General features: G+C 25.8%; 2 protein-coding genes across 2 annotated transcripts in view; one reads left to right on the top strand and one right to left on the bottom strand.

The window, feature by feature from the left end:
* Positions 1 to 208: 208 nt before the first annotated feature.
* On the bottom strand, positions 209 to 2,970 carry LOC107436796 (uncharacterized). The gene is made up of 2 exons (XM_087151948.1): positions 2,749 to 2,970; positions 209 to 685 (listed from the first exon to the last, which is right to left on the bottom strand). The coding sequence occupies exons 1-2, from the start codon at positions 2,805 to 2,807 to the stop codon at positions 289 to 291; spliced, it is 456 nt and encodes a 151-aa protein (XP_087008074.1). The 5' UTR covers positions 2,808 to 2,970; the 3' UTR covers positions 209 to 288.
* Positions 2,971 to 3,150: 180 nt separating this feature from the next.
* Positions 3,151 to 25,231, top strand: part of Top3alpha (topoisomerase 3-alpha) — a 36,514-nt gene continuing 14,433 nt past the window's right edge. Inside the window, exons 1-17 of the mRNA XM_087151947.1 lie at positions 3,151 to 3,690; positions 6,151 to 6,226; positions 7,337 to 7,445; positions 9,082 to 9,225; positions 10,538 to 10,708; positions 11,453 to 11,553; positions 11,640 to 11,714; positions 12,579 to 12,759; positions 13,940 to 14,046; positions 14,889 to 14,999; positions 15,424 to 15,498; positions 18,672 to 18,722; positions 18,933 to 19,011; positions 19,946 to 20,059; positions 23,377 to 23,446; positions 24,269 to 24,297; positions 24,385 to 24,443. Of these exons, the coding sequence (XP_087008073.1) occupies positions 3,353 to 3,690; positions 6,151 to 6,226; positions 7,337 to 7,445; positions 9,082 to 9,225; positions 10,538 to 10,708; positions 11,453 to 11,553; positions 11,640 to 11,714; positions 12,579 to 12,759; positions 13,940 to 14,046; positions 14,889 to 14,999; positions 15,424 to 15,498; positions 18,672 to 18,722; positions 18,933 to 19,011; positions 19,946 to 20,059; positions 23,377 to 23,446; positions 24,269 to 24,297; positions 24,385 to 24,443 (1,890 nt within the window). The 5' untranslated portion in view covers positions 3,151 to 3,352. The remainder of the gene's footprint in view (positions 3,691 to 6,150; positions 6,227 to 7,336; positions 7,446 to 9,081; positions 9,226 to 10,537; positions 10,709 to 11,452; positions 11,554 to 11,639; positions 11,715 to 12,578; positions 12,760 to 13,939; positions 14,047 to 14,888; positions 15,000 to 15,423; positions 15,499 to 18,671; positions 18,723 to 18,932; positions 19,012 to 19,945; positions 20,060 to 23,376; positions 23,447 to 24,268; positions 24,298 to 24,384; positions 24,444 to 25,231) is intronic.

The raw sequence follows: 25,231 nt of genomic DNA, 5'->3' as shown, positions 1-25,231 counted from the left end.
ATAATTTGATACCTAGACAATTTTTATGACATTATTCTTGTATGATTGTTATGACATATACTTCACTTATAATTCCGGGACACAAAATTTGTGTTTTGTTAAAAAAATCTGCTCATTGTATGCTAGTAAGGAGATCTTATGTTGGCAAAAAAGTTCATAATTACCCTTTAGCTCTATAGGTAAAATACATAAAAAAACCAATATCCAATTGATTTATATCTAATTTATTACTTAAACTATTTACAAATAAAATATACATCATACATAAATATTTCAAAATAAAACAATTTATTGAACATTCATTGTTTGTTTAAGTTCTTTTTTCATTTTACGTACTTGCAGCAATTTATCTTGCAATTCAGTGTAATCAGCATGCTTTTGCTTATGCTGCTCAATTTCAATTTGCAATTGAGCTTCTTGGAGAGCTAGGGGCACATTTGACTCTGCATATCTCAAGAAGTCATCTAAATCATTTTCTTCCCTTAAAATGCAGAAATGAATCATAAACGCAGCTAAACTTACGACTATAACCAGTCCTTGGATTCTTGGGGTATCATCATAATCTTCCCCAGCTGAGGTATACCTTGCTTTCCATTGGCCAGCTTTACTTGTTGAAAATTTGATTGGTTCATCCTTTTTTTCAGCTGGTGGTTCAGAACTTTGCTTCAAAAACCTTTGATGACACCTAGAAACATTTAAATAAAATACTAAGTAACCTAATAAATCTATAACCTTCAATATCATCACTACAAAACTATATTAAAAACTAATTTTATTTTTCGGCTTACTTTCACTTTCTTTTTCTTTAAAAATCGTGTCTAGAAGTATATAGATTTAATTAGCAAGAAAGTTAAGAATATTAACCTGAAAATCAAAAATTAAAGAACAAATATCTCTTCATCCCCCCCCCAAAAAAAATATGAAATATTTATTTTAATGTTTATAACTTCATTGTAACCATGTTCATTTTATAAAAAACATACACATATTAAATAAATTAATTTAAAGAGCTTAACTTAAAAATAGCCTATTTACTTTAACTATAACATGCCTTTACCATAACAATTTGTTTACAATCTTCCTGTGCCAAGTATTTTTAGCTCTTGTTTGTGTTTGTTTACATGTCTTGAAGTTGAAACAGAATAATCTATCATTATTTAACTTAAATATTAATTTAAGATTCAACTAAATATAAGTAGTTAAATCACATAAAAACATAATTTATAAAGTAAATAATAAAATTAATTAAAGTTATCATGTTTTCTTTTACCCTGACATTTTTAGCAAATCAACCAACTAATGCAATGTATTAAGATGAATTGAAATAATTTTTTATAAAATTTGAATGACCAATTTCTATTTTTTCTTGACATTACATTTAAAGTTGCATATTAATAATTTTAATTAAATGAGAGATTTATAAATCTTTTTTTATTTGATATTAAATAAATAACCGAACGCTCTTGGTATGAAAAGAATAGTCATTTTTCAATAAATTGGTATTAATCAACATTATAAAATAATGCACAAAACGGAAGGCATATACTGACAATGAAAATTTTTTTTAAAAACTATTCAAAATTTTTTATTTATTAATATTTTTTGCGTTTTCAGTTGGCTTTACTATATCAGATTGAGCAAAACACACATTTAGAAGTTCATTTCATAAAAATATTGGCTAATTAGTATCATTTGACATGATGCTATAGCTTGAGGCAGATTTATGAAAGTTAAAAATTTTCACAGTTGAGAAATTTTTTTCCAGTACTTATTCTTTTTACAAGGTATAAAAAACCAATTACCATACCAAGATACCAATGTTAGTTAACTTGATGTCTATTAAAACAGCACCTAATACCACAATACAAGTGGTACTAATAATCCATCATTGATGTCAATAATCATATAGCAATTTTTGGTATATTTTGGTTAACCAAGTGCAAGGAAATTTCGCTTTTTAAATTTTTTTATTTTATTTCATTTAATTTATTTTATGAACATTAATATTGTTCATTGTTAATAAAAAAATTGTAAAAAAAAAAAAAAAAAAAGTTGGAAGAGCTCTACATTTCTTGATGACTTTTTCACTTGTACCCAACTAATAGAAGAGTACCATATTTTCTTTACAGTCACCAGAATCTAAGAATCACCTTTTCTCTATTAAATTTACTTTTTAGTACATAGCTATTTCAACCGCTGTTATCTTCTTACTAGTTAGTTTCATAATAGCAATAAATTTTTTAATATAGAAAGAAAGAGAATATTCAAGTTAAATTAGGATTCATTTTAGGAGAAACAATTTTCATCAATATCACTAAGAATAATAATTTCTACATAATAATAGTGTCTAACGAAATAAGAGGGAACCTATGTCAAAAAAAAGAAGTTTTTTTATTTTTTAAATTGCTTCATTCGCTTTAAAAGAGAAGATTTAATTCTTTGATGGCAAAATTAATAAAAAACTGTATGTATAATATAATAGCTATATTTAAATCTTCTATTTTTCTACTATTCCCATGCCGATTTCTCATTAATAAGAAAATCTCTTTTTTAAAGATTTTCCGTAAGAAAATAAGAGAGGCATCCGAATGAAAACTTTACTACATAAACAATATATGAAGAAATATTTAATAATAAGGTTTCAAAATTTTTATCTAGTAATGAGATACATCAAAAAATTAAAAAAAAGTATTAAGATAATATGAAATTTCGCATTTATTTTAAAGATATAAATAGAAAGATTTATACATTCTTCCCATAAGAATCGGATTTCTTCTCAATAAAGGCGCAAGATTTCTGAAATACATATTTTGATCCTATGCTTTAAATATAATAAAGTGAGTTAAATTTATTACTGCTACAGTAATAAAGTTTCTTAGCATTTAAAGTAAATTTTTCCTATAAATATCTTTAAATTGTATTATATAAACAATTATATAAACAAGTATGCTTATATACAATGCCAGATATGACAGTAACGAGCTGTGACGGTTAAGAAATATTTCTTAAAAATTATCATTAAAGTTCTAAATATCAACTAATAAAATGTTTTTTTATTAATATGATTCAAATAATTCCATATAAATTCAAAAATTTGATCTACAGTGTATTATCAAAAATTAAAATCGACAAGTATTTGAAAATGGAAATGGCAACTTTTCTGTAGCGCGCTTTTATTTGTTTGTATACAAATAAGGTCTTAGTTTCTAATTTTTCTTTCTTAATAAACATTAATTAAAATATGCTATTATGAAGTTTCTTTATTAACTTTTTTTATTCATAAAAGCAACATGCTATTCCGAATTTACATTTTCTTTTGTATTAATGTGCGTTTCGGATCAAGTAAGAATTCATGTTAAGAAAATTTTTGAACTTCTCTTACATACAAATAAAAAAAGTTGAGTGTTGGAGAAGTCAATTTAACTATGAAAAAGTTTTCTCTCAAATCAAATATTCTACAAAATCTAATAAAATGGTACGAGTGCTAAATGTAGCTGAAAAAAATGATGCTGCTAAAAGTATTGCAGAAATTATGTCAAGAGGCAGTGCTAGACGTCGAGATGGACGATCTGTTTATAATAAAATATATGAATTTGACTATAATCTATTTAATCAACGTTGTCGAATGGTTATGACATCTGTATCAGGTCATCTTTTGAATTTAGAATTTACTGGATCTTACAAAGCATGGTAATACTAACTACGATTTAAATATGAAATGAATCTTTGTTGTGATTACTAAGCATGTATTGTATTAATAAATGTATTTTTATTTTATCAAATATATGCATAAATTTTTTTTTTAAGTGAAGGAAGTTTAACGTATATTTTTTTAAGTCTTTTAATGTTAATACGGTGAAAATTTATTATCAGGGCGCTCTTCTTATTTTTGGCAATTTTGAGAGGTCTTTTAGCTTCTTGTGTTCCACTTCTTGAAAGTTGTCAAGACTTGGCAATCATTCTACTGCAGTTCACGATATGGAAATTGTCCCATCAATTGTGTATATAAATAAGTTTTTTTTTTTTTTTTTTAAATATTTACTACATGTTTAAGGGCCTTTAATTGTTTTTTTTTGTGGTTTTCTTTATAGTTGGGTATAGTATTTTATTACATTGTTTAAATTTCATTAGTTTTTTTGTGTTCTAAATAGAAAAAAAATTTCCTTTTTTGCATAAAATTATCAATGTAGATTTTTAATGTGTGATTAAACATCTTACTATATGAAAATTTTGCTTCCTCGTAAATCTATAAAACAATTAATGAGTAAGTAAAATATTGTATATCCCAGTGCTTAAGTCATCCACCCTATTTTTGATTTGGAAACTGCAAATTTCTAGTATGTAATGAGTATTAGTAGACTGCTTAAACAAGCTAGCATAAAAATTTCTGAAATGAAAAAAAAAAGAAAAAAAAGTGAAGTTAAGGGTGCTAACTTACAGCCCCCGGGCAAAACGTGTCCTGCCGATTATTTATGTGTCGAACATGAAAACTTGTGAACACAATGAAAAGAAAAAAAGGAAATTTTTTTTGAGAAATAAACAATTTACAAATTTTCAATTTCATATTTGAGTCATCGCTTTTCGATGTGCTCAATTTTTTCATATTCTTTTGTAAATATGTTATTCGATCGCTTTTTATATGGGAATTAATTTAGAATTCAGCATGATTTTATAAAAACTAATATTTTTTATATGATATTACAATAAGCGAATTTCAAATTTGAGTTATGACTCATTATATTTGTTCTGATTTCGTTATATTTTTGTATGATATTACAATAAGCGAATTTCAAATTTGAGTTTTGACTCGTTATATTTTTTCTGATGTCATCGGAAATACGATCATTTTTAGATCTTTTTTTTGGCAGTTATAACTGTATTTTATTCTATAAATTTTTGATAAAAAGGGAAAATTTTTTAAAAAGAAAGTATCTGTTTTTTAATTTTTGAATAAATTCTAATAGTTAGTGCTGAGAAGACTAATGCTTATAACAAAATTATCTTATTTGCCGTCCACATGTCTAAATTCTCATATGACCATTCGATATTCAACCTACTATGCAAGTGACCGTTCACTCAACAGTGTTGTACCACTCTATAAAATTAAGTTTTCAAAATTTTCCACTTTGAAAATATTTCACATTGTTCTCTCTGGATATGATTTTTAGTTTTCAAATAAAGGCACTATGAGTTACCGCTTAAAAAAAAAGGTGAATTTACAAATAGTGTGAGACAACCAGTTAAGCTGAAGAAAAAACCCTTACAAAATCAGGAAATATCCAAGCTGCTCATATAGTCACGTCATGTGTTAAATGATACTTGATGTGTGGCAAAAATGTGGGATCAAATTTTATTGTAAAATCTTTTAAAAAATGTAGAATTTTTAATTCTTTGGACTGGATTTAAGATGATTTTTTCTGACATTCAACAGAGGAGGATAAAATAGAATCCATTGCAAAGTGGTATCCATATGATTACACTACTGATCTTATTGATTCCAACACAGATGATGTCCAGGAATCTTTAAATTTATAGCTTTAAATACCATAAAAAGTTTTTATTCTGTTATAATATTTTTTTAAAAAATACTATTGAATAAATTGTCATAACTTTCTTTTTTTTTCTCTCTGAACATAATTTAAAGTATCGTTTCTAAAAAAAACTGTATGTGTAAAGAAAATATGATGAGAGATAATGTTTATTTAATTGTATATAGCATATTAAAAATAGTTTTTGAAAGAGGTAAATTAATAAAGAGTTACACATATCTATCTTGTTGTTCATAATACATCGATATTTCACAAGGTCACGATTTGAGGTGACGCCCTGATTTTCATAATATTTTGGGGGGTTGGAAATCGACTTATACAATGGTATAAGTGCAGGATATGCAATGTATTTTTTTCCTTAGATAACACTGATTCAATCTGAAATATTTTGTAATTTGAAGAACTTTAAATATGTGATTAATGTGTTTTTAAAAATTATTTTTTTAAGAAATTAAAGCATTTTATAGCACTCCAGGGAGAGATCTATATTTTCTTATGTAGTACTGATTATTTTTCAGTTCTTAGCTTTTGTAATGATTTTAAGTGTTACCGGTTTAATGCTGCACTAATGCAAGTTATGATTTTTATTTTTCTGTTACAGGCAGGCATGTGATCCTATAACTTTATTTGAAGCTCCTGTTCAGAGAATGTGCTTGCCAGATTATGAACCAATTAAGGTTTGTATTTTCTATATGCCAATATAAAGTATAAATAATTTGTAAAAGTTGTAATCTATTTGATTTTTATAGTTTATTAAAAGCTCTAACTCAGGGATTAGAGCGCTCGCCTACCAATAAGGTGACGCAGGCTCAAATCCCATCGATGGTTGGTTGATACGAATTCCGTACCTGACTCGCATCAACCTTTGTGCTGACGTAAAAATATCCTCAGTAGTAGATGGATCATGGGTTAGAGTTTCCTCGTTTCCTTCTTCGTGGTTTCCTTCTCCATGTATGAATTAGTTCCATCAAAAATTCCTCCACAAAGGCAATTTTCTTCCAATACTTCTACAAATTGTGGCTTTACAATCTTTTTCAGAAAATGTCAATAGTGAAATAAGTTTAGCTTTTGGGTCTGAAATGAATTTAGTTTTTGTGTAAATTAATCATAACTTAGTCATTCCTTAGGGTAACAATGGCAACTTACGTGCCATATTGGTCAAAAGCATAGGCGAGGGTTGGAGGAAAAAAAAGTTATGAATTTAGTTTTTAAAGTATATGTATTCTATTTTGGAATAAAGAACATTTAATGCTTGTAAACTTTGCTTTCTTTAATAAAATTAAATTATTGTTTTTTTTTCCAACTTTCTTTATAGAAAAATTAATTTTAGTATCTTTTTCTTGTATATAAATTACATACATCTTTAAGTTTTAAATAATTTCATTTTTTAATTACCATTTGTTTCAAACATAATTTAGCTAAAGAAAATTTTTGTTAAAAAAATTGAATTGTTGAAATCTTTTGGCATCCTAAATTAATTTCTCTGCATTTAAGAATTTCAAAATTATAATTTAAGTGTTTTAACATATTTTATTAAAATTTTTTTGATTCTAAATACATAACTTTTTACTACCAGTTTATAGTTGACTGCCCATTGACCCTTCAACGGCTGCATTTCATCCTCATACTGCAGTTTGTATGCCACTACTTAAATGATTAACTTTCATCAAAATATTTATTTTGTGAATGTAGGAATATAATTTTTTATTTAATTCTATTTCAAACTATTGCTGTTTAACTCTTTTTTTTGTTACTGAAACTGAAATTTTTCATTAATTTTATTTTAGCGTACTTTAGAAGCGGAAGTACGAGGTTGCCAGTACTTAGTTATTTGGACTGATGGTGATAGAGAAGGAGAAAATATTGGATTTGAAATTATTGAAGTCTGTACTAAAGGTATAAATACATAATATTATGAGATTTTGACTATATTTTGTATACAATTTTTTTTATAGATTTTGATATTGTTGGATATAAAAAGAATAAATTTTTTATATTAAAAAAGTAAAGTAATTCATCAAAAGCCAGATGTGGGCCAAGGTCAACGTTAAGGCTTCAAAACTTTTAGACCAAAAGCATAAGGGTAACAAGGTGGTCAACACTAAAAATCAGCATTACTTCCCAGCCAAGCTGGTACCGTTAATTTGAGGCTCAATACGCTTCTACCTCATCCCGGGCACTAAGCCTTGGATTTCTTTTTAATGGCAGCACACTTCATCGCTCACAACTTTTTAATCATTATACATATTTTTATTAGTAATATTTTATTTGTATTATTTTATTGGAATAATTTTTTTGTAACTCAGCTTTAATTTTTTTTATTGTTTCAGTAAAAGATCTATATTACACAATTCTATAAACCACAATTCTGCATAAACCACATTAACTTTGCAAGTGTAAACAATGAAACTTGCAGTTAAGAAATTTCTGTAACTAGGCCAAAACTATTAACTTTTTATGTTATTTGTTTTATTTACTGAGAGGCTTAAATCTAAGTTATTAAAAACTAAACTAAGTTTATTAAAAATCTAGGCTAACTAGAATTGATAAACTTGTTTGTTATTAACTCTAATCCTCTAGGAATTTTCAAATTTTTTTTTTGGAAATACGGAATATTTAAGTGCTTGTTTTTCTGTTTGAAAGTATTTGTACCTAAAAATTTTTTAAAAGCATTGATTTGTTTCTGACTAATATTGCCATTCTTAGTGGGTAAGTTTGAAGATATGTAAAATTATCTATATAACAAAAAAGTATATTAAACGAAAAACCTCACACTTCAAGATTTGCATTCTAAAAATCTCCTACTATATAATCTTTTATTTTTTTGAAAATTTATACCAAGAACAAACTTAATAGATAATTTATAAACTTCAGTGTAGTGATTCTCAAAGGAGAAAATTTTTGAAAATTTTGAGATAAGGAAACCTTAAATATTAGCTATTAATTTTGTTACTAAGTTGCAAAAAATATTTATTTTCTATTCCTTACAGTAATGTCCTGTTTTTTTAGGTATTTTTTTCATCTCATAATGCATAATTTTTAACGTAATTTTTTGCAGGAAAAAATTACTTTTAAGAATACCAGTTCAAAATGTATCTTATCTTTATGAATTCATCATCAGTAGCATGACAGCCGAGGGTGGGCCAAGGCTTTCCCTTGAAGAAATTTTCAATTATTCTCCAGATCTTAACCTTTAGGATTCCAAAATTTCTTTACTCTGTCTATCTATCATAGTTTAGGTCATTCTCTTTTTAGTTGTCTTTGCAGTTTTGCCAAAAAGAGTCTTTCTACAAGTTTTAAAACATGCATAGCATAATTTAGTTTATTAATCTTGGTAAATTTTATAATTTAAAACTTTTATAATTTAAAACTTTTATAATTTTCTGTATTGCACTGCTGTTTGCAACAAGAATTTTCTTTTACTATTCCACCTAGAATAGCTCTTAAAATATTTCGCTCAAATGTATTCAAATGTGTTCATCAGATTTTGCATTAATTTAATACATATATTCATACTTTTTTTAATTTATAGTGCAACCCAACATTCAAGTATTCAGAGCAAGATTCTCTGAGATCACCCATCAAGCAATTACCCGAGCTTGTTCAAATCTTGCTCCACCTGATAAGAGAATGAGTGATGCAGTAAATGTCCGCATAGAACTTGATCTTAGAATAGGTAAAGTAATGTAAAATTGCTTAAGCATTACCCTACACTATTGTCATATATTTTTTAAAAAATATATTTAAGCAAAGTATGTAAGGTTTCACTATGTTCAAAATTAAGGAAATCACTTTAAGTCTATGAGAGTAAAATTTCATTTTTAACCATAGTAAATTTTAGCTAAGATGAAATAAATTATTGCTGAATAAAATTTCCATTTTAGACAATATTCTATCTTATATAAACACACATTTTTAAATATTTAAACATTCTTATAAAACTTGAAAAGAAAAGATAATTATATTTTTTCTAATTACTAAAGTAAATGTTTCATTACAATTTGTACAATAAGAAACATATTTTCTTGTCTTTGGTTTGAAGCTTGAATTATATTTTAAAGCAAGGTAATTTATTAATCAGTGTTTGCTTTTGTTTTTCTATATGCATATAAATGTAATGAATGTAATTTTTTATGTTTTATAAAACTATGTATTTTAAGTGACGAAATACAAAGTTTGAATAAAATTGGACAAATAGTTTTTGGGAAATAAAAATTTAAAAATGCATCTTTTTGATATTTTATTCCTCAATAACTATTTAATTGATTTTAATTTTCATATTTTGTTATTTATAATTTGATAGTTAAAATGATGTAAAGTAATTGAATACTTTACAATGCAAATTTTTAGAACACTATTAAATAGTAAGGAATAATTTTAAAAACATAATTTTTTCCATGGAATTACCTCTGGATGAACTAGTCTTATAACTGAGTGCTAAAATATCCTGATCCGTTTAAACGGTTTGTGAGCTGTAGCTAAATATCCCAAAAAATAAAATCCAAATTTAAAGGGTCTTATTATTGCCCTTCTGATTAAATTATGAGGACCATGGTATCCAGATTTTAACTGCCCCTTTCCATATTTTAAGATAAAAATTCAAAATTATACAGAAAATAAAGTATGTTTTCAGAGAGGAAGTACAGACATAGGAGCAGTTTAACCCTTCAAACCATAAAGAGATTTTTTTTTTCCAGCTCAATGTACCTAAAATGTGTTCAGTTTATTATTAAGTTTGTGAAAAAAAGTTCTGCAAACAACTTTAAAACAAATCTAAATGGTTATTAAAAGAATTAATGAATGTATAATTCATGTTTAACATAAATGAACTTTTATTTTATTAAATTCATTATAATTAATGTCACCAAATATCGCAGATTTCCATATTTTTAGTCACAATATACCAAAAAAAAAAAAAAAAAAATGCATTTTAAATATATATTTTTATGTAAAAAATTATAAAATCAATTTTTTTTTTTTACATGTAGGTGCTGCATTTACTCGATTTCAAACTCTCAGATTACAAAAGGTTTTTCGCGAAATATTAAGTAATCAACTCATAAGTTATGGAAGTTGCCAATTTCCTACATTAGGTTTTGTTGTTGAAAGATACAAACAGGTTCAAGCTTTTATTCCTGAAGCTTTTTGGAAACTTAAAGGTACATTTCTGTTTATGTCTGTCATTTGATTATTTTAGATGTGTGCTGAAATTAATTGTTTGAAATTATTCTACACACTTCAAGTATATATATATCTAATATTTTTTAATTTAAACAGAATATTTTCAATACCATATTTATTTATTTAAACAAATTTATGAACTATTTCAAAATATTATGAAGCTTATCTATATTTACAAGGATAATATATATACAAGGATATGTTTAAGAAAAACTATAATAAAAACCGCTTTTATTTTTTTCCTGTGTTGTTCAAATTACTTTTAATTATTATTATTATTTTTTTTTTTAATTTCAATTCCTTTTTTTTAAAAGTTTTTTAGTAACATATGATAAAGGTGACATTATCACTAAATTTAAATCAGTTTTGTTTGTATGTTGTAAAGTATTTTATTATTATTACTGTTTTTTTTGTCAAAGCTTCCTTAACTTTATTTGTGATGCATAAAAAAGAGTTTAATATTAATACATATATATATATATATATATATATATATATATATATATATATATATATATATATATATATATATATATATATATATATATATATATATATATATATATATTAAATATTAATAACTTGTAACAAAGATGAGATATTAACTAAATTTTATTTAGTTTTATTTGTGTATTGCTCATATCATTTTATCATTATTATTTTTTTAAACTTTATTTCAAAGTTTATTTAAAACAATTTTTATTTAAAATTTATTTTATTAGTGACACATAAGAAAGAGGATGTAGTGACAGAATTTAGTTGGAAGCGTGGTCGTTTGTTTGATCATACAGCTTGTTTAGTTTTATACCAAGTTTGTTTAGAGGTAATATGATGGGAATCATTAATTAAAATTGTCTAACTGCATTCAAATTTCATGTTTAAATTTTTTTTTGTCTCTATTTATTAAAGGAACCATCAGCTAAAGTTATTGATATAAAAAGTCGTAATAAAAGCAAATGGAGACCACAACCTTTAGATACAGTGGTAAGTAAGATAAGCTTCATTGAAAGTTTTTAAACTATGCTTGTTTTTTTAGATACTGACTTCTTGCAATAGCTATTAAAAATTTATTTTATTTAGAATAATGGTGTGAAAAGATATCTTTCTTACATACCAAGAAAAAATGAAGAAATAAATAATCTAACTTCAGAATATGTGTTTTCTTAATTAAGCTATTAATAAAACTTGAAGGCGAAGAAAGGGGGGCTAAAAATTTGAGGAATCGGGATATAAGAATAGCATAGTTATTAAACAAAATTATTAAAAATCACTTAAAATTCCAGAAAAGAAGCACCTGTTAAAGGAAGCCTTGTTAGTGTTCTAGAAAATAATCTGTTATATCTGGTCACATTAAAAGGAAAAAAAACCCAACTTGCTTACAATCATGTTACAAAATTGGGGTTCGGTTATGATTTAGTCAAGTTCTAGTGGGTCATGTTGTAGTTTTTCCCCTCTTTATTTGAAAATAGAGAAATTAACTTTCATTTTAAAAATTTTTTTGGAATTGAAATCTACTTCATGGATTGTATTTTACATTTGTTTTTATCACTTGTCTTATATAGTATAATTTAACTCTAAAACAGTTACTTATAAAGTGTAAGTTAGAAACCAATTAAAAAGAGTGTCTAAGTCTTAGGCACAAAAAGCCCATGTGATAGTCAAGCTCTGTATAAAGTAGCAAAACACTGTCTTTAAAGAGTCACAAGGAGATACTGTCAGCGACTTTAGGCATGTTTTTTTAATTAATTCAATATTTTTCAACCTATTTTAAATGGCTTATTGTGTATCCTCTTCATTCTTCTTGGACATAATTTTTTTTTTTGAAATTTTAATTTGCCTTTTTTTTAGGAATTTGAAAAATTAGCATCAAGAAAACTCCGCATCAATGCTAAAGAAGCTATGACTGCTGCCGAAAAATTATATACTAAAGGTTACATAAGTTATCCTAGAACAGAAACTACTATTTTTCCTAAAGAGTTGAATCTAACATCTTTAGTTGAAATGCAGAGTGAAGATCCTAATTGGGGAGGTATTTTTTTCTTTAATTTTTCTCGAAGTCTTTTTGCTCATATATATTTTGTCTTAAATGCAACTATTTAGGTTATTTCTTAAAAATACTCTCTCTCTTTATTTATTTATATATATAAATATATATATATATATATATAGTGAAATCTTGATTATTTGGAATGCACGGGAATCGGAAAACTCTGGATATGCAAAAATTTTGGATACTTGATCACCAAAAATCTCGATTTTAAAAATTACCTTATTTTCTAGAAGTAAAGACCTTCATGAAAGGGAGAAAAAAAAATATCGCAAACAAATTTAATAAAAATAATGATATAGGTGAAAAAACTATAATAGTTGTTTATAAAAATAACTAAAGATAAATAAAAAAATTATTAACGACAAATAAAAAAAAACTGAGGATCATCACAACTTTCTGAACTAAATGCTTGTTTATAATTTAATGAAATTAAAGAATTGGATCTGTATTTTACTGTGTATTTTTGAATGTTCCAAAATGGGGGAGGGGGATAGGTATATTTCCAGTTACTTGAGCTTTCTGGTTAGCTGAATATTGGCTAACTAGGCATTTACTGTATATTTATGTAAATTGTAAAAATGGGCAAAGTTATATTTAGTGTATATGTTTTTGTATTGTGCAAATATTCATTTGATGTGTTTATTCTGAATGCTAACTTTAAATCTTTCCTGCAAGCTAAACAGATCAAAGACAAGATTTTGTTAAAAATTTTCACAATATAATAAAATACTAAAATGATATACACAAAAATACTACTATAATATAATATTACAATGACAACCAATGTGAGCATTTGTGCCTTTAAAAACTTGTGCCACTTTTGAAGCATTTATTAGTAATTAAAATTATGAAAACATTGATGTAATACAAAAATATTTACCTAGGTTAGCTTTGTATACCATGTATATGTTAGCATTGTATTTATATATTACTTATCCATTTCCAATATACACACTGAAAAGCAAAATAGCTTCAGAATTGGATTTTAAAGAAGAAGGAAAAAAAGTGGAATTTTTTAAATCTTTGTTAATATTTTTAGTTTATCCTATTTTTTCATAGCAAAAACAAATAATTCATAAATATTTTTTGTTTAAAGTTAAATATTTATAATTTAAATAAGCATATTTTAGAAGTTTTTAATTATTAAATTACTTTTCAGCTTTTGCTAATCGTGTTTTGGAATGGGGACCTAATCCCCGGCAGGGAAAGAAAACTGATAATGCCCATCCTCCAATTCATCCTACTAAGTACATCAATACACTACAAGTAAGATGCATTTTGTATTATATTCACTAAGCTTCTTTTTAAAATTGTTTTCAGTTTCTTATGATGTATAGCTTTATAAACTAATAATGCTTTGAGTTTATTTAGTTTTTTCTGCTAGATTAGTTTATAACATTTACTGCCCTTACATGATTTCTCTCAAAATTTTAAATTTAGTCGCCAAAAACCTAAAATGGTTGTTCTATAAGGATTGTTTTCTTTCTTTTTTACTTTTTCTTGTGTTCATTGGAGTGTTCTTTCTTTCTTTTTTTTTTTTTAAGTGCATATCATAAAGTTTAGACAATTAATACTTTCTTCAATCTTTGCTTGTCTCAACAACTTTTATGATGTTACATTTGTTTTTTTATCACTTTCATATTATGAATAATTAATCAAAGTGAATCTACGTTTTTTATACTCACACACTGAAAACAAAGAACATGAGACACATCCTTTATATAATAATCTCGTTCTTCTGCCCTATGCTTATCAGTTTTTGTCTGACAAAAAAAGAATTATGTTCTCCTTTTTAGACCACTAGAGAAAGGTAATTCTTAAAATTTTTATTCTATTTCATTATTAAAGTATCTAGAACAAATAGTATAACAAAATGTTCCACTTTCATGTAAAGTAAGCATTTTCTTTATTTATATTTAACGATCACAATTTAAAAAAAAAAAAAATTCAGTTTTATTTAGTTATTTTTATTATGAGAATTTTTATATTTTTTTTTAAATTTCTTCTTGTATTATAGTTTTTTTTTGTGGGGGGATTATATTTTAAGCAAATGTATGTTATAAATTTATATAAATTATATTGTTTATTACAAAACTCATGCATTGTAGGGTAATGAAAAGTCGGTTTATGAATTGGTTGTTCGCCATTTTCTTGCTTGTGTTTCTAAAGATGCAGAAGGTCGAGAAACTACAATTGAAATTGATGTTAATGCAGAAAAAGTAAACTGCATTTGTTTTCTTTATTTACTCTAACTGTCATTTTTTATTTAATTTTTATTACTGTTTTCAATTACAATTTAAAAAATTCAACTATATTCTCTTCTTTATTCCTGTATCGCATGCCTCTAAATAATATTATTCAAATCGAAACTTAGAAGTATTAATTGTTTTTATTCTTTAAAACATCTTGTTTTTAGGTTTCCCAGTATTTTATGCTTTTTTTTAAATGTTATTTCATATATATTTTTGATTTAAAAGGATTTATTATCAGTAATCACCATGGTCGACTTTCTTTAACCATGTAACTACAACATTAATATGTTTTTATGTAATTACATCAATTAACCTGCTATAATCTAAATAATTATAATTTAGTTTCATTAAATTTATCAAAAGTAATAAATGTTTGTTTCATTATTTGTAGTTTGCTGTAAATGGTTTGATGATCATAGCAAAAAATTACCTAGATGTTTATCCATATGAAAAATGGAATGCTAAGGTAATTTTTAACTTAACAACTTGCAATAATTCTTATGTAGTATTATAAATTATTTGATTATTCGTTTTAAATGTGTGCTTTTTCTATTAAATATGTGCTTTTTATATTGTTAAAAGCATGTAGTATTAAATTTTATTTGGCAATCTTTTAAACACATATTATTGGTATAATTGTACTTTCCTCTACTGTTAAGAGAAATACAGAGTTAGAAAATTTTTCATTAAGAAAATATTATTGCTTTCAAGTTTTGTTTTATGTTAAGAGATTTTTAAATTCTTTTTTTTAATGCTAAAAGAGAAAGAAAAATTTGATTGCAAAAGCTATTTGATATATTTTTAAAATACATTTTTGGTTCTGAAATATTTTTATTCCATTTTATAGTTGCCAACTGTTAGAATTTTTATTTATTTATTTTATTCGATATTCTTGAATTAGTTTAAGCTCAAACTCTCATATAGTAACTAAGGTCCTGATTTTTTTTTCAATCAAAAATGAGTAAAATTTCCTAAAAAAGAAAATTCTGCAACTGATTCTTTTTTAGAATCCAGGAAAATGAACTCTAATTTTTGAGCAGTTAAAGGATAATACTGGATAATACTGGATGTGCGCAAGGTAATATTATACTGGATAATACTGGATCCAGTATAATATTACCTTGCGCACATCCATTTCGGGCCCATCCTTGGTAACTAACAAATCAAAACTCAAAATAACAAATCACTTCAGCAGTGCAGTAAGAACGACACTTTAAAACCCTCTTGTTACACTCTATTTGCGCTTTTGTTTTCATATTTTGTAATCTGGCAATCTTTCTGCGAAAACATTTTTAAATCATTCTTGAAAAATATCTGTCCAAGTAAGTTGTTATGATTTTGCTACTCGCTTTATAGTCCCCCCTTTTTAATGTTTTTACTTTTTATTTTATTTTATGATCTGTTTCTACATGTTATTTTTACTTTTTATGATCTATTTTTATGTAGTTATTTTATAAAAAAAGTTTTTGAGTGCTCCTCACACTATTGTATTAATATATTTTGCTTTGGCTTTATTGATACAATATCAGAAAGCACTCTGTTTTGCGGATATAATCGTGTGGGCTGAAGAAAAGATTATATCTTTTTTTCCGGTTTTTTAATTAACATTTCATTTTTTTTCCCCTTCTTCTTTTTAATAAAATGTTGTTTGTTACTTTTTTTACTTATTATTTCCCACCCCCTTTTTTTCATATGTCTATAATTTTTCTTTGTTTTATTCTTCATTTTGAACTTATCTAATGAGTGCTGTTTACTTGCAGCTTAAGCGCAATAAATGAAACTTATTGTTTTTCTTAACTTTCTTAGTGTTTTCTTGTATTTATTTATTTATTTATATATATATATATATATATATATATATATATATATATATATATATATATATATATATATATATATATATATTAGTTCAAAATGAAGATAAAACAAAGAAAAATTATAAACATATGAAAAAAAAGGGGGGGGGGGAATAATAAGTAAAATTGATTTGTTAGTCCTTGGTAACTAACAAATCAATGCACAGAATAACAAATCACTTCAGCAGTGCAGTAAGAGCGGCACTTTAAAACCCTCTAGTTACACTCAATTTGCGCTTTTGTTTTCATATTTTGCAATCTTGCAATCTTTCTGCGAAAACATTTTAAAATCATTCTTGAAAAATTTCCCGTCCGTGTAAGTAGATCTGATTTCGCTACTCGCTTTATAGTCCATTTTTTATACTGTTTTTTTATTTTATTTTATTTTTTGTTTTTACATGTTATTTTTACTTATTTTTACTTTTTGTGTTCTTTTTTATTTGTTGTAATTTTTGTAAAAAAATCTTCTGAGTGCTCCTCACTCTATTGTATTAATATATTTTGCTTTGACTTTATTGATACAATATCGTAAAGCAGTCTGTTTTGCGGATATAATCGTGTGGGCTGATGAAAAGATTATATCTTTTTTTTTTCCAGTTTTTTTAAATAAAATTTCATCCTTTTTTTTTTAAACTGTTTGTTATTTTTTTTACTTATTATTTTCCTCCTTTTTTCATATGTCTGTAATTTTTCTTTGTTTTATCTTCATTTTGAACTTATCTAATGAGTTCTGTTTACTTGCAGCTTAAGGGCAATAAATGAAACTTATTGTTTTTCTTAACTTTCTTTGTGTTTTCTCGTATATATATATATATATATATATATATATATATATATATATATATATATATATATATATATATATATATATATATATATATATATATTATAAATTATACTTTGTAATGTATGTGATCAGAATTAGTTGACTTAACATAAAATGTGGAGGGTGGTGATTTTAGTGTGATTTTGATGCTCTCTCTCTATTATATACCAATATGACAATTAAGTTGTGTTACTTGCTCTGGCCTATTACTAGCCTGCTTTAATTACTAGCTCTGGCTCGACTACATTATCTTTATACATTTATGGAGGCTTTGAGTGCTCCTTAAGGAAAAGTTCCATAATCTATGAAAGGGAAAAAAGAATTGGAAACACTGTCCTATAAATAAAATATTCTATTATTGTTAAAAAAAATATTATTGTAAATGATATTACATTCCTACATGGACAAAAGTGACTTCAGAAAAATTATTTAAACTTGGGTACTGATTATTGAAAAGCGTAGATGCCAATTGACAGCTGAGAACATAATTTTTTTTAACGTAATTTTTTCTATTAAGTTGAAATAGTTTTAACAAGGAAAATGTTTGTTAATGAAATTTTCGATGTTACTATATTTTTTAATTGTGATGTTTCTGAAATTACTGCTCTTTCCTCAAACAAAAAAGATAGACAAAGTGTCACTTTGAAAATTGCTTTTCTTTCATTCCTTCTATTTTAGATTTATACAACATATTGTGTGTTAAGCTAAAATTTCTCTTTAATTTTTATTTTTTATTATCTTATTATTTCTCTTTAATTTTTTTTTATTCTAAGTATCTTTAATTTTTTCTTCCTTATATTATATGTTTAACCAAGCTTTATCAATGGATAGATATTTTTATTTTTAATTTTTTATTTAAAGAAAAAAGGAATTACTGCAAACATAGGTACTTATGAAAATAAAATTACTCTATTTGCCCAAAAGAAATGAAATTTTTGTATTTTTTTCTTCTGTCAGATAATTGGTGAATATGCATTGAATGAAGTATTCCGACCATCATCAATCGAGGTATGAAACTTGTTTTTTATTATTTTTTTCCAGAATTCTCTCATATTGATAATTTCAAAAAAAATTTTATGTTTCAAATGTATATATTTGTATATGTTTGAAATGTAACTGCGTCGTTTAATCTCTTGCTTCAAGTACTATAGATTCTGTTGAAATTTATGTAGCTACTAATGAATTATGTTAATATGCACCATATCATTTCATTGATAGATGAATGAAGGTGAAACATCCGCACCTGATTTGTTAACAGAAGCAGATCTAATTGGATTGATGGAGAAACATGGTATAGGTAAGTACAATGCCTTTAATAATTTGATTTATTTAATTATTTATTTAGCACTGATTTATTTATTTAGCACTCAATCAAAATTGAGTGCTAAAAAACTTTAAAAGAAAAAATAAATAAATGAATGTGATAATAATGTTTTATTTTTATAATTTCAATAAACATAAACAATTTGAGTAATAATTTTTTAGAAAGAAAAAAAATCTGTCTAAGATTTTGCATATCTAACGAAATTGTTGTTACAAAAAAATAATTCAAAATTTACATAAAGTATATTTAATGTTGGTATAATTGGCTTATAGATATTGATATCTGTATATTTAAATATTGGTTGTTTTGCTGTCTGAACTGCAACTTACTCTGACGTATGGGTATTGTGGTATTTCAATTTGTTTAATTTACACTCTATTATGTTAATTAAAGTTTAAAGTACTCTGATAATGTAGGCCAGAAAATAATTAGCATTTAAAATATAATGCTGAATAATTTTGCAATGGATCTGGAACAAAAATTAAAATATTGCAATATATCTTGAAGAATTATTAAAGTAAAAGAAATAAATTATAAATGGTTATAAAAATTATGGTGCTAAGAATAATGACAGTAGCTCTAAACCAAATTTAATTTTTTTTAAATTATTTTTTGTTGTTTTTGTAAGTTTGACATTTTTGTTGTTTTTAGGGTGTATAAAATTTTAATGTGATCTATAATATTCTATTCTATATATTCTATAGTATTCTTAATGTTAACATTTTTCTATGTTTACAAAAAATAAAAGTTTTTATTTTTATTTTTTTAAATAGAAATCAGGTGGAGTCTGTCTTAATTATTTTTTGCACCTCCATTTCTTCTTCTTATTATTATGATAATTACAGATTTTTGTTATTAGAAATATTAGTAATCTTTAAAATTCAATTCATTATGCTTTCATTTAAAGGCACTGATGCTACCCATGCAGAACATATAGAGAGAATCAAATCCAGATTGTATGTAGGTGTCAATGAAAATGGACGATTCATACCAGGAGAACTTGGAATGGGCCTTGTTGAAGGTGACAGAATATTTCTTTCAAATTTTCTAGACTTCTGATTTGTTTTTACAAAATATAAATAAATTCAGTTGTATAGCTCCTGAAAAACGAAAACTTAAAAATAAAACTTTTTTGAAATTTTATAACTTAACTATTTGACCTATTTTGTTTAAATTTTGTATTTTATTTTTTTTAAATTACATATTTTATATATTAATTGTCTGTTTTGTAGTAATTACATTATTATGTTGACATTAAAAAATGAATTTTTATTTATTGTTCAAATGAAATATTAATGTGATGACTTATGAATATCTTCTTGAACATTGAATGAACCGCCCCGGTTGGCCCTGGCTTTCTTTTCCCTTCTTCAGCAATGTTTGCTTTTGGCATTTATTTTTCAGTTTTTAACCTTGAGCATTTAGAATGCTAAGGTCTTTTTCAATGCAATTAATCCTTTTCTGCAGGGTTCTGTTGTACCGTTACCCCTTTGGCTGTGATCTCAAAATTTAAATTTAGTAACGGTTACCCAGGTTATTTAGTAGACAAATATCTAATGAATTGCAGAAAACTTTTAACATTTAAAACTCATTTTTATTGCACCTCTAAATCTTCAAAAAACATAGTTTCACACATTTCCAAATGCTAACATGGGAATAAATATTTATACATTAATTAAAACAAAAATGCAACCTTATAACACTCAAGCATAACCTTCAATTACTACAGTTCAAAAAAGGCATTTATAAAATAAAAACTGCATTTAACATTACTAAAAACACAGACTTGGTTTATGATATCTATAAATCACACTTAAATACTGATTGTTCTCCTACACAAAAAAACACAACATAACAGTTCAGAATTTACGGCAAATGATTCCTCTAAAATGTTAACGAAATAAAATTTAAAGTTTTATAAGTACCCTAAAGAATTTACTGTTTGCTCTCTGGAACCGCCCACCGGAATGGTAGATGAACTCATGGACAAACTCCTCGGCTAGGATCTCGAAATTTCTCCAGCTATTCTAACTTCAATCGGCTTAGGCATGTAGAAGGGGAACACCGGACATCCAGCATAGATTCCTTCGGACTTGGCCCATCGTCTCGAGGATATCGGCTAATCCCGGTAGTCCTTCCCGCTAGAGACTTCAGTTTAGCTTTCCCTAAGGTTACGATCCACCATCTCCGAGGTACTGTTTCGGACCACTCTTTCAGCGGACAAACTCCGTATCCCCAGGATACTGCTCTGGTTAACTGCTTACTGCTGATTACTACTGCCCATTACTACTGCGCTTAGTCACATTCATCGCTTCTCTTTTATCCTCCCTTCAACAAGGCGAAAGAATCTAGACTGACCTGTTTACCACGTCCAGAGTCATCCCGCATCCGGCGGACGTCAGAACCAAGAAAAAGATCCCTGTAAAAACCGTCATAAATCCACCAATACCCCATAGAAATTATCCTACTATCCTCAATAAATATTAATAAATTTAGTTACCCAGATTTCACCCCAAAAATCCCATTTTAAACGACTAATTCAAAATTTCTAAAGAAAATATCATTATGATTGAATTTAAACTTTACCGTAGTGGTGCCATCTGCAGAAAAATAATCTATCTTTAAAAGTATTGAAAAAAAACCTATAATAAATTTCAATTTATTACACTGTCTCAAGATCTAGTGCCCACAGGCTTTGCCAGTACGAATTTCTTTCCACAATCCTCTTTTTACTTTCTGGCTTCATGACCAGTCCATTTAAGATAATTTGATAAATTTTACTACATCAGTTTGTCTGTAGTACTGTTTCTCAACCACTGGTCCACAAATGAATATTTGTATTAGAATTTGTATAAAATTTATTTATATTTAAATAGATTTATGCTCAAAATATTTTTTATTGTTGAAAGTATGTGAATGGTCAGAAACGAAATACATATGCAAAAAATTGTATATGTAATTGTATGAAACAATTTTGTGCAGTTATTTCTAATCGTGTGTAATTCTATGCAAAATTGTATTTCACAATTTTTATATAATAAAATAGGCCAATAGTCCAAATTACTAACCTTTACTGGTTTGCAATAAGACACTGGAATATTTTACTGGTCTGAGTAAATCAGATGGACAAACACTGGTGTCTAGATCTTGTAGAGTTAGATCTTCTTTTCCTTCATTCATACTTATAATTATATACAATATAGAAAAATGTTGACCACTTGATTTTGCATTGCCCAAGATTCCGAACACTCCGTGGAAATCATTTTCAAAATTTAGATTAAGTCCAATGCTTTTCAAGCTCGATCTGCAGGGGTATAATTAAATCCATCATTAAACAAACATTGGAGGATATTCTAGAGGAAGTCTAATAATAATTCAGAATCCACAACCTCTAATTTGGGTGTCTCAACCGTATCATGTTTTACTATTTTATTAATTATTTTTATAAATTTACTAATTTTAGACTTTGAGCTTACCTACTGGATGGTTGCTCCTGGGCTTACAACCTTTTTCTGTTTTTAAATTTTTAATTATTATTATTATTATTTTTTTTATTTTATTTATTTATTTATTTTTTTAAATTCGTCTTGGCCCGGTTATAGGTCACAATTTTAACTACTTAGTCCTTTGTATTAGTGTGTGATGTTATTATGTTTCTTTTTAACTTTGGGACCATTTTTATCGTTCCTTCTTGAGATTTTAAATTTTTTGTATTGTATTCTTTTGATTTTTTTTAATTGCGTAAGGGACTGTATTGGATTTTTATCTATTTATTTATTTATTTTTTATAATGGCTCAGTTTTGGCAGATGTCATTGATGTTATACCTTTTTTTGTGTTGTTACTTGTAATGTTGTATTTTTTCTGTCGGGCTGTTGCCACTGACATCTGTGATTTTAAATTTCTGTGATTTTATATAATTTCTGATGTTTTATGTGTGTATAATATATGTTTTATGAATCTACACTCGTATTCCCTTAAATAGAGCAGGTCGAGTTATAAATAAACAATATACAATATAGAAATTAGTTTTCGTTACATTTTTATTAATATACGTTTTATTTATATCAATTACTGAATATGATTTTAGTTTTTGCTTTTTAATTCCAAAAAGTATATTAAAGTTAGAGAGAATCAAGTATAAAGCTTTTTATTTGAATAATGCTTGGCTGCTTACTGCATCATTTATTTGTTGTAAATTTTACTAAAAACATAACTAAAAGTTGAATGTATTTATTTATACGTTGATCTGTTTATGTATTGATTTGTTTATGTATTGAGATGAATGTATATGTTTTATGTGTCTGTAAACGTAATTAAGAGATTGACCTCTGTCTAGGTTATGATTTAATGGGTCTTCATATGTCAAAACCTCATCTGAGAGCAGAGCTAGAAGCAGACTTAAAAAGGTGATTTAGTTAAAAATTAAGATGTATTTTTTTTTGCTAAAAAAATTTGCTGTTGCAGCTAGTCTCTTTTAAAATGTTTCTGATTTGGAAAAAAGAAAACTATCATAAAAATGAAGGCACAAATGTGTAAAGTATTTTGAAAGAATATTTAAAAAATACCATGTTAGAAATAGTACATATTTTTGTTATTTCCCCTTTTTCTTTAGAATTTAATTACTTTTGTGTGTGTATTTTTTTTTTCGTTGTATATTGTAGAAAAATAATTTTAAAATTTTAAAAATAAGAGTCTTAATATAACTATGAACATTTAAAGTTTGACATCGCTCATGCAACTGATAATATAACATTGAAGTTTGTCCAGCAAATGATAACATTCAACTGTACTTAGTCATGCGAATGATAATATTGCATCCTCTATTATATATTTTATGATGATAATTAGTGGCTGAAAGCTCTTTGCTGATTTATCAAAATATACTTGTTTTCATTTTATGATTTTTGTACTTGTTATTTTATGACAATTTAAGTTTGTTTCTTTATTCTGTTAGAAGTTTGTATATTTTGAAGCGTTGCTATTTTAGTATATTTTAAGAATAGTTTGGAAATTTAATTCAAGTGTAATTGTTCTTTTTTTCTTATTTACATAAGTTTTTTTTTAACTTTTAATGTTGGCAATATTTGTAAGGACTGGAGACATTTTGGTATATATCATAACTGTCCTATTTATGACATTTTTACCATTTATGATTTTTATTTTGTTTGTTTGTTGTTTTATTGTTAAAAGTATTAAACTTTTTTTTTTTTAATTTTTTTTTCCTGCAGGATAGTTGAGGGTACTAAAGTCCCAGCTGGTAATATATTTTTTTGAAACTCATTAAACTCGCTTCATATTTTTAAATTTATTTTACCTTTTTCTTATGTTAAATTTTTTTTCACAGTTGTACTACGAGAACAAGTAGCAAAGTATAAACAGTATTTTATCGAAGTTGTTCAGCAGGTAATACTGAAATTGCTTTTAACAATTTGCAGTACATTGCCATTTATATTTTTCAAAGATTTACAATATGATTTATTTCTTTTATAATGTCATGTCATATAATTATGCCTTTTAACTTTTGAGCATTATTCACATGTCTCAAAATACTTAAAAAAACAAAATTGATAATTAAAAGGCTGGATTTTTTTCCTGTCATTATGTGCCTTAAGTTATAAAATTAAAATATAACATTAAATCTTCTATTTTGTATTAAAACTGTGTTTTAAAATTTATCCCACTGTTTTAAAGCTTACTCAATTCATCACCATAATTTTATAGGAGAAGAGGTAAAAAAATAACACTTATTAGAATATTTGAGCTAGATATTTATTTTTTTCCATTTTTGTAAAGGTTCGGTTTCAGGGTTGAGTTAATAATTTAATTTTTATTTTAAATACTATTTTAGTTTTTATGTACATTAAAAGTGTAGGTTGTATTAAATTACTTTTAGTCGATTTCAGTAAAATCTATATTTACATATTGTTTTGTATTGTTTTTTTGGCTGAGATAGTATTGAAAATAATTTCTCAGCCAAAAATTAATTTATTAAAAAAAAAATTTTCTTTTTGTGTATTTTTGTAACTACGTGTGTAGTTTGATTTTTGTATTGTGAACGTTTACCTCCCAATGAGGTGTCTCAGGTTCGAATCCCAACAGTGGCTGGTTGTTAGGAATTCTGCACCCGACTCACACCGACCACAGTGTTGACATATAATATCCTCAGTGGTAGGCAGATCATGGGATAGAAT

The sequence above is a fragment of the Parasteatoda tepidariorum genome, chromosome 9 (genome assembly GCF_982258835.1).
Source record: "Parasteatoda tepidariorum strain Cologne lab strain chromosome 9, Ptep-v5.0, whole genome shotgun sequence".
Lineage (NCBI taxonomy): Eukaryota > Metazoa > Arthropoda > Arachnida > Araneae > Theridiidae > Parasteatoda > Parasteatoda tepidariorum.
The sequence above is the reverse complement of the archived record's forward strand: the minus strand, read 5'-3'. Positions and strand labels throughout refer to the sequence as shown.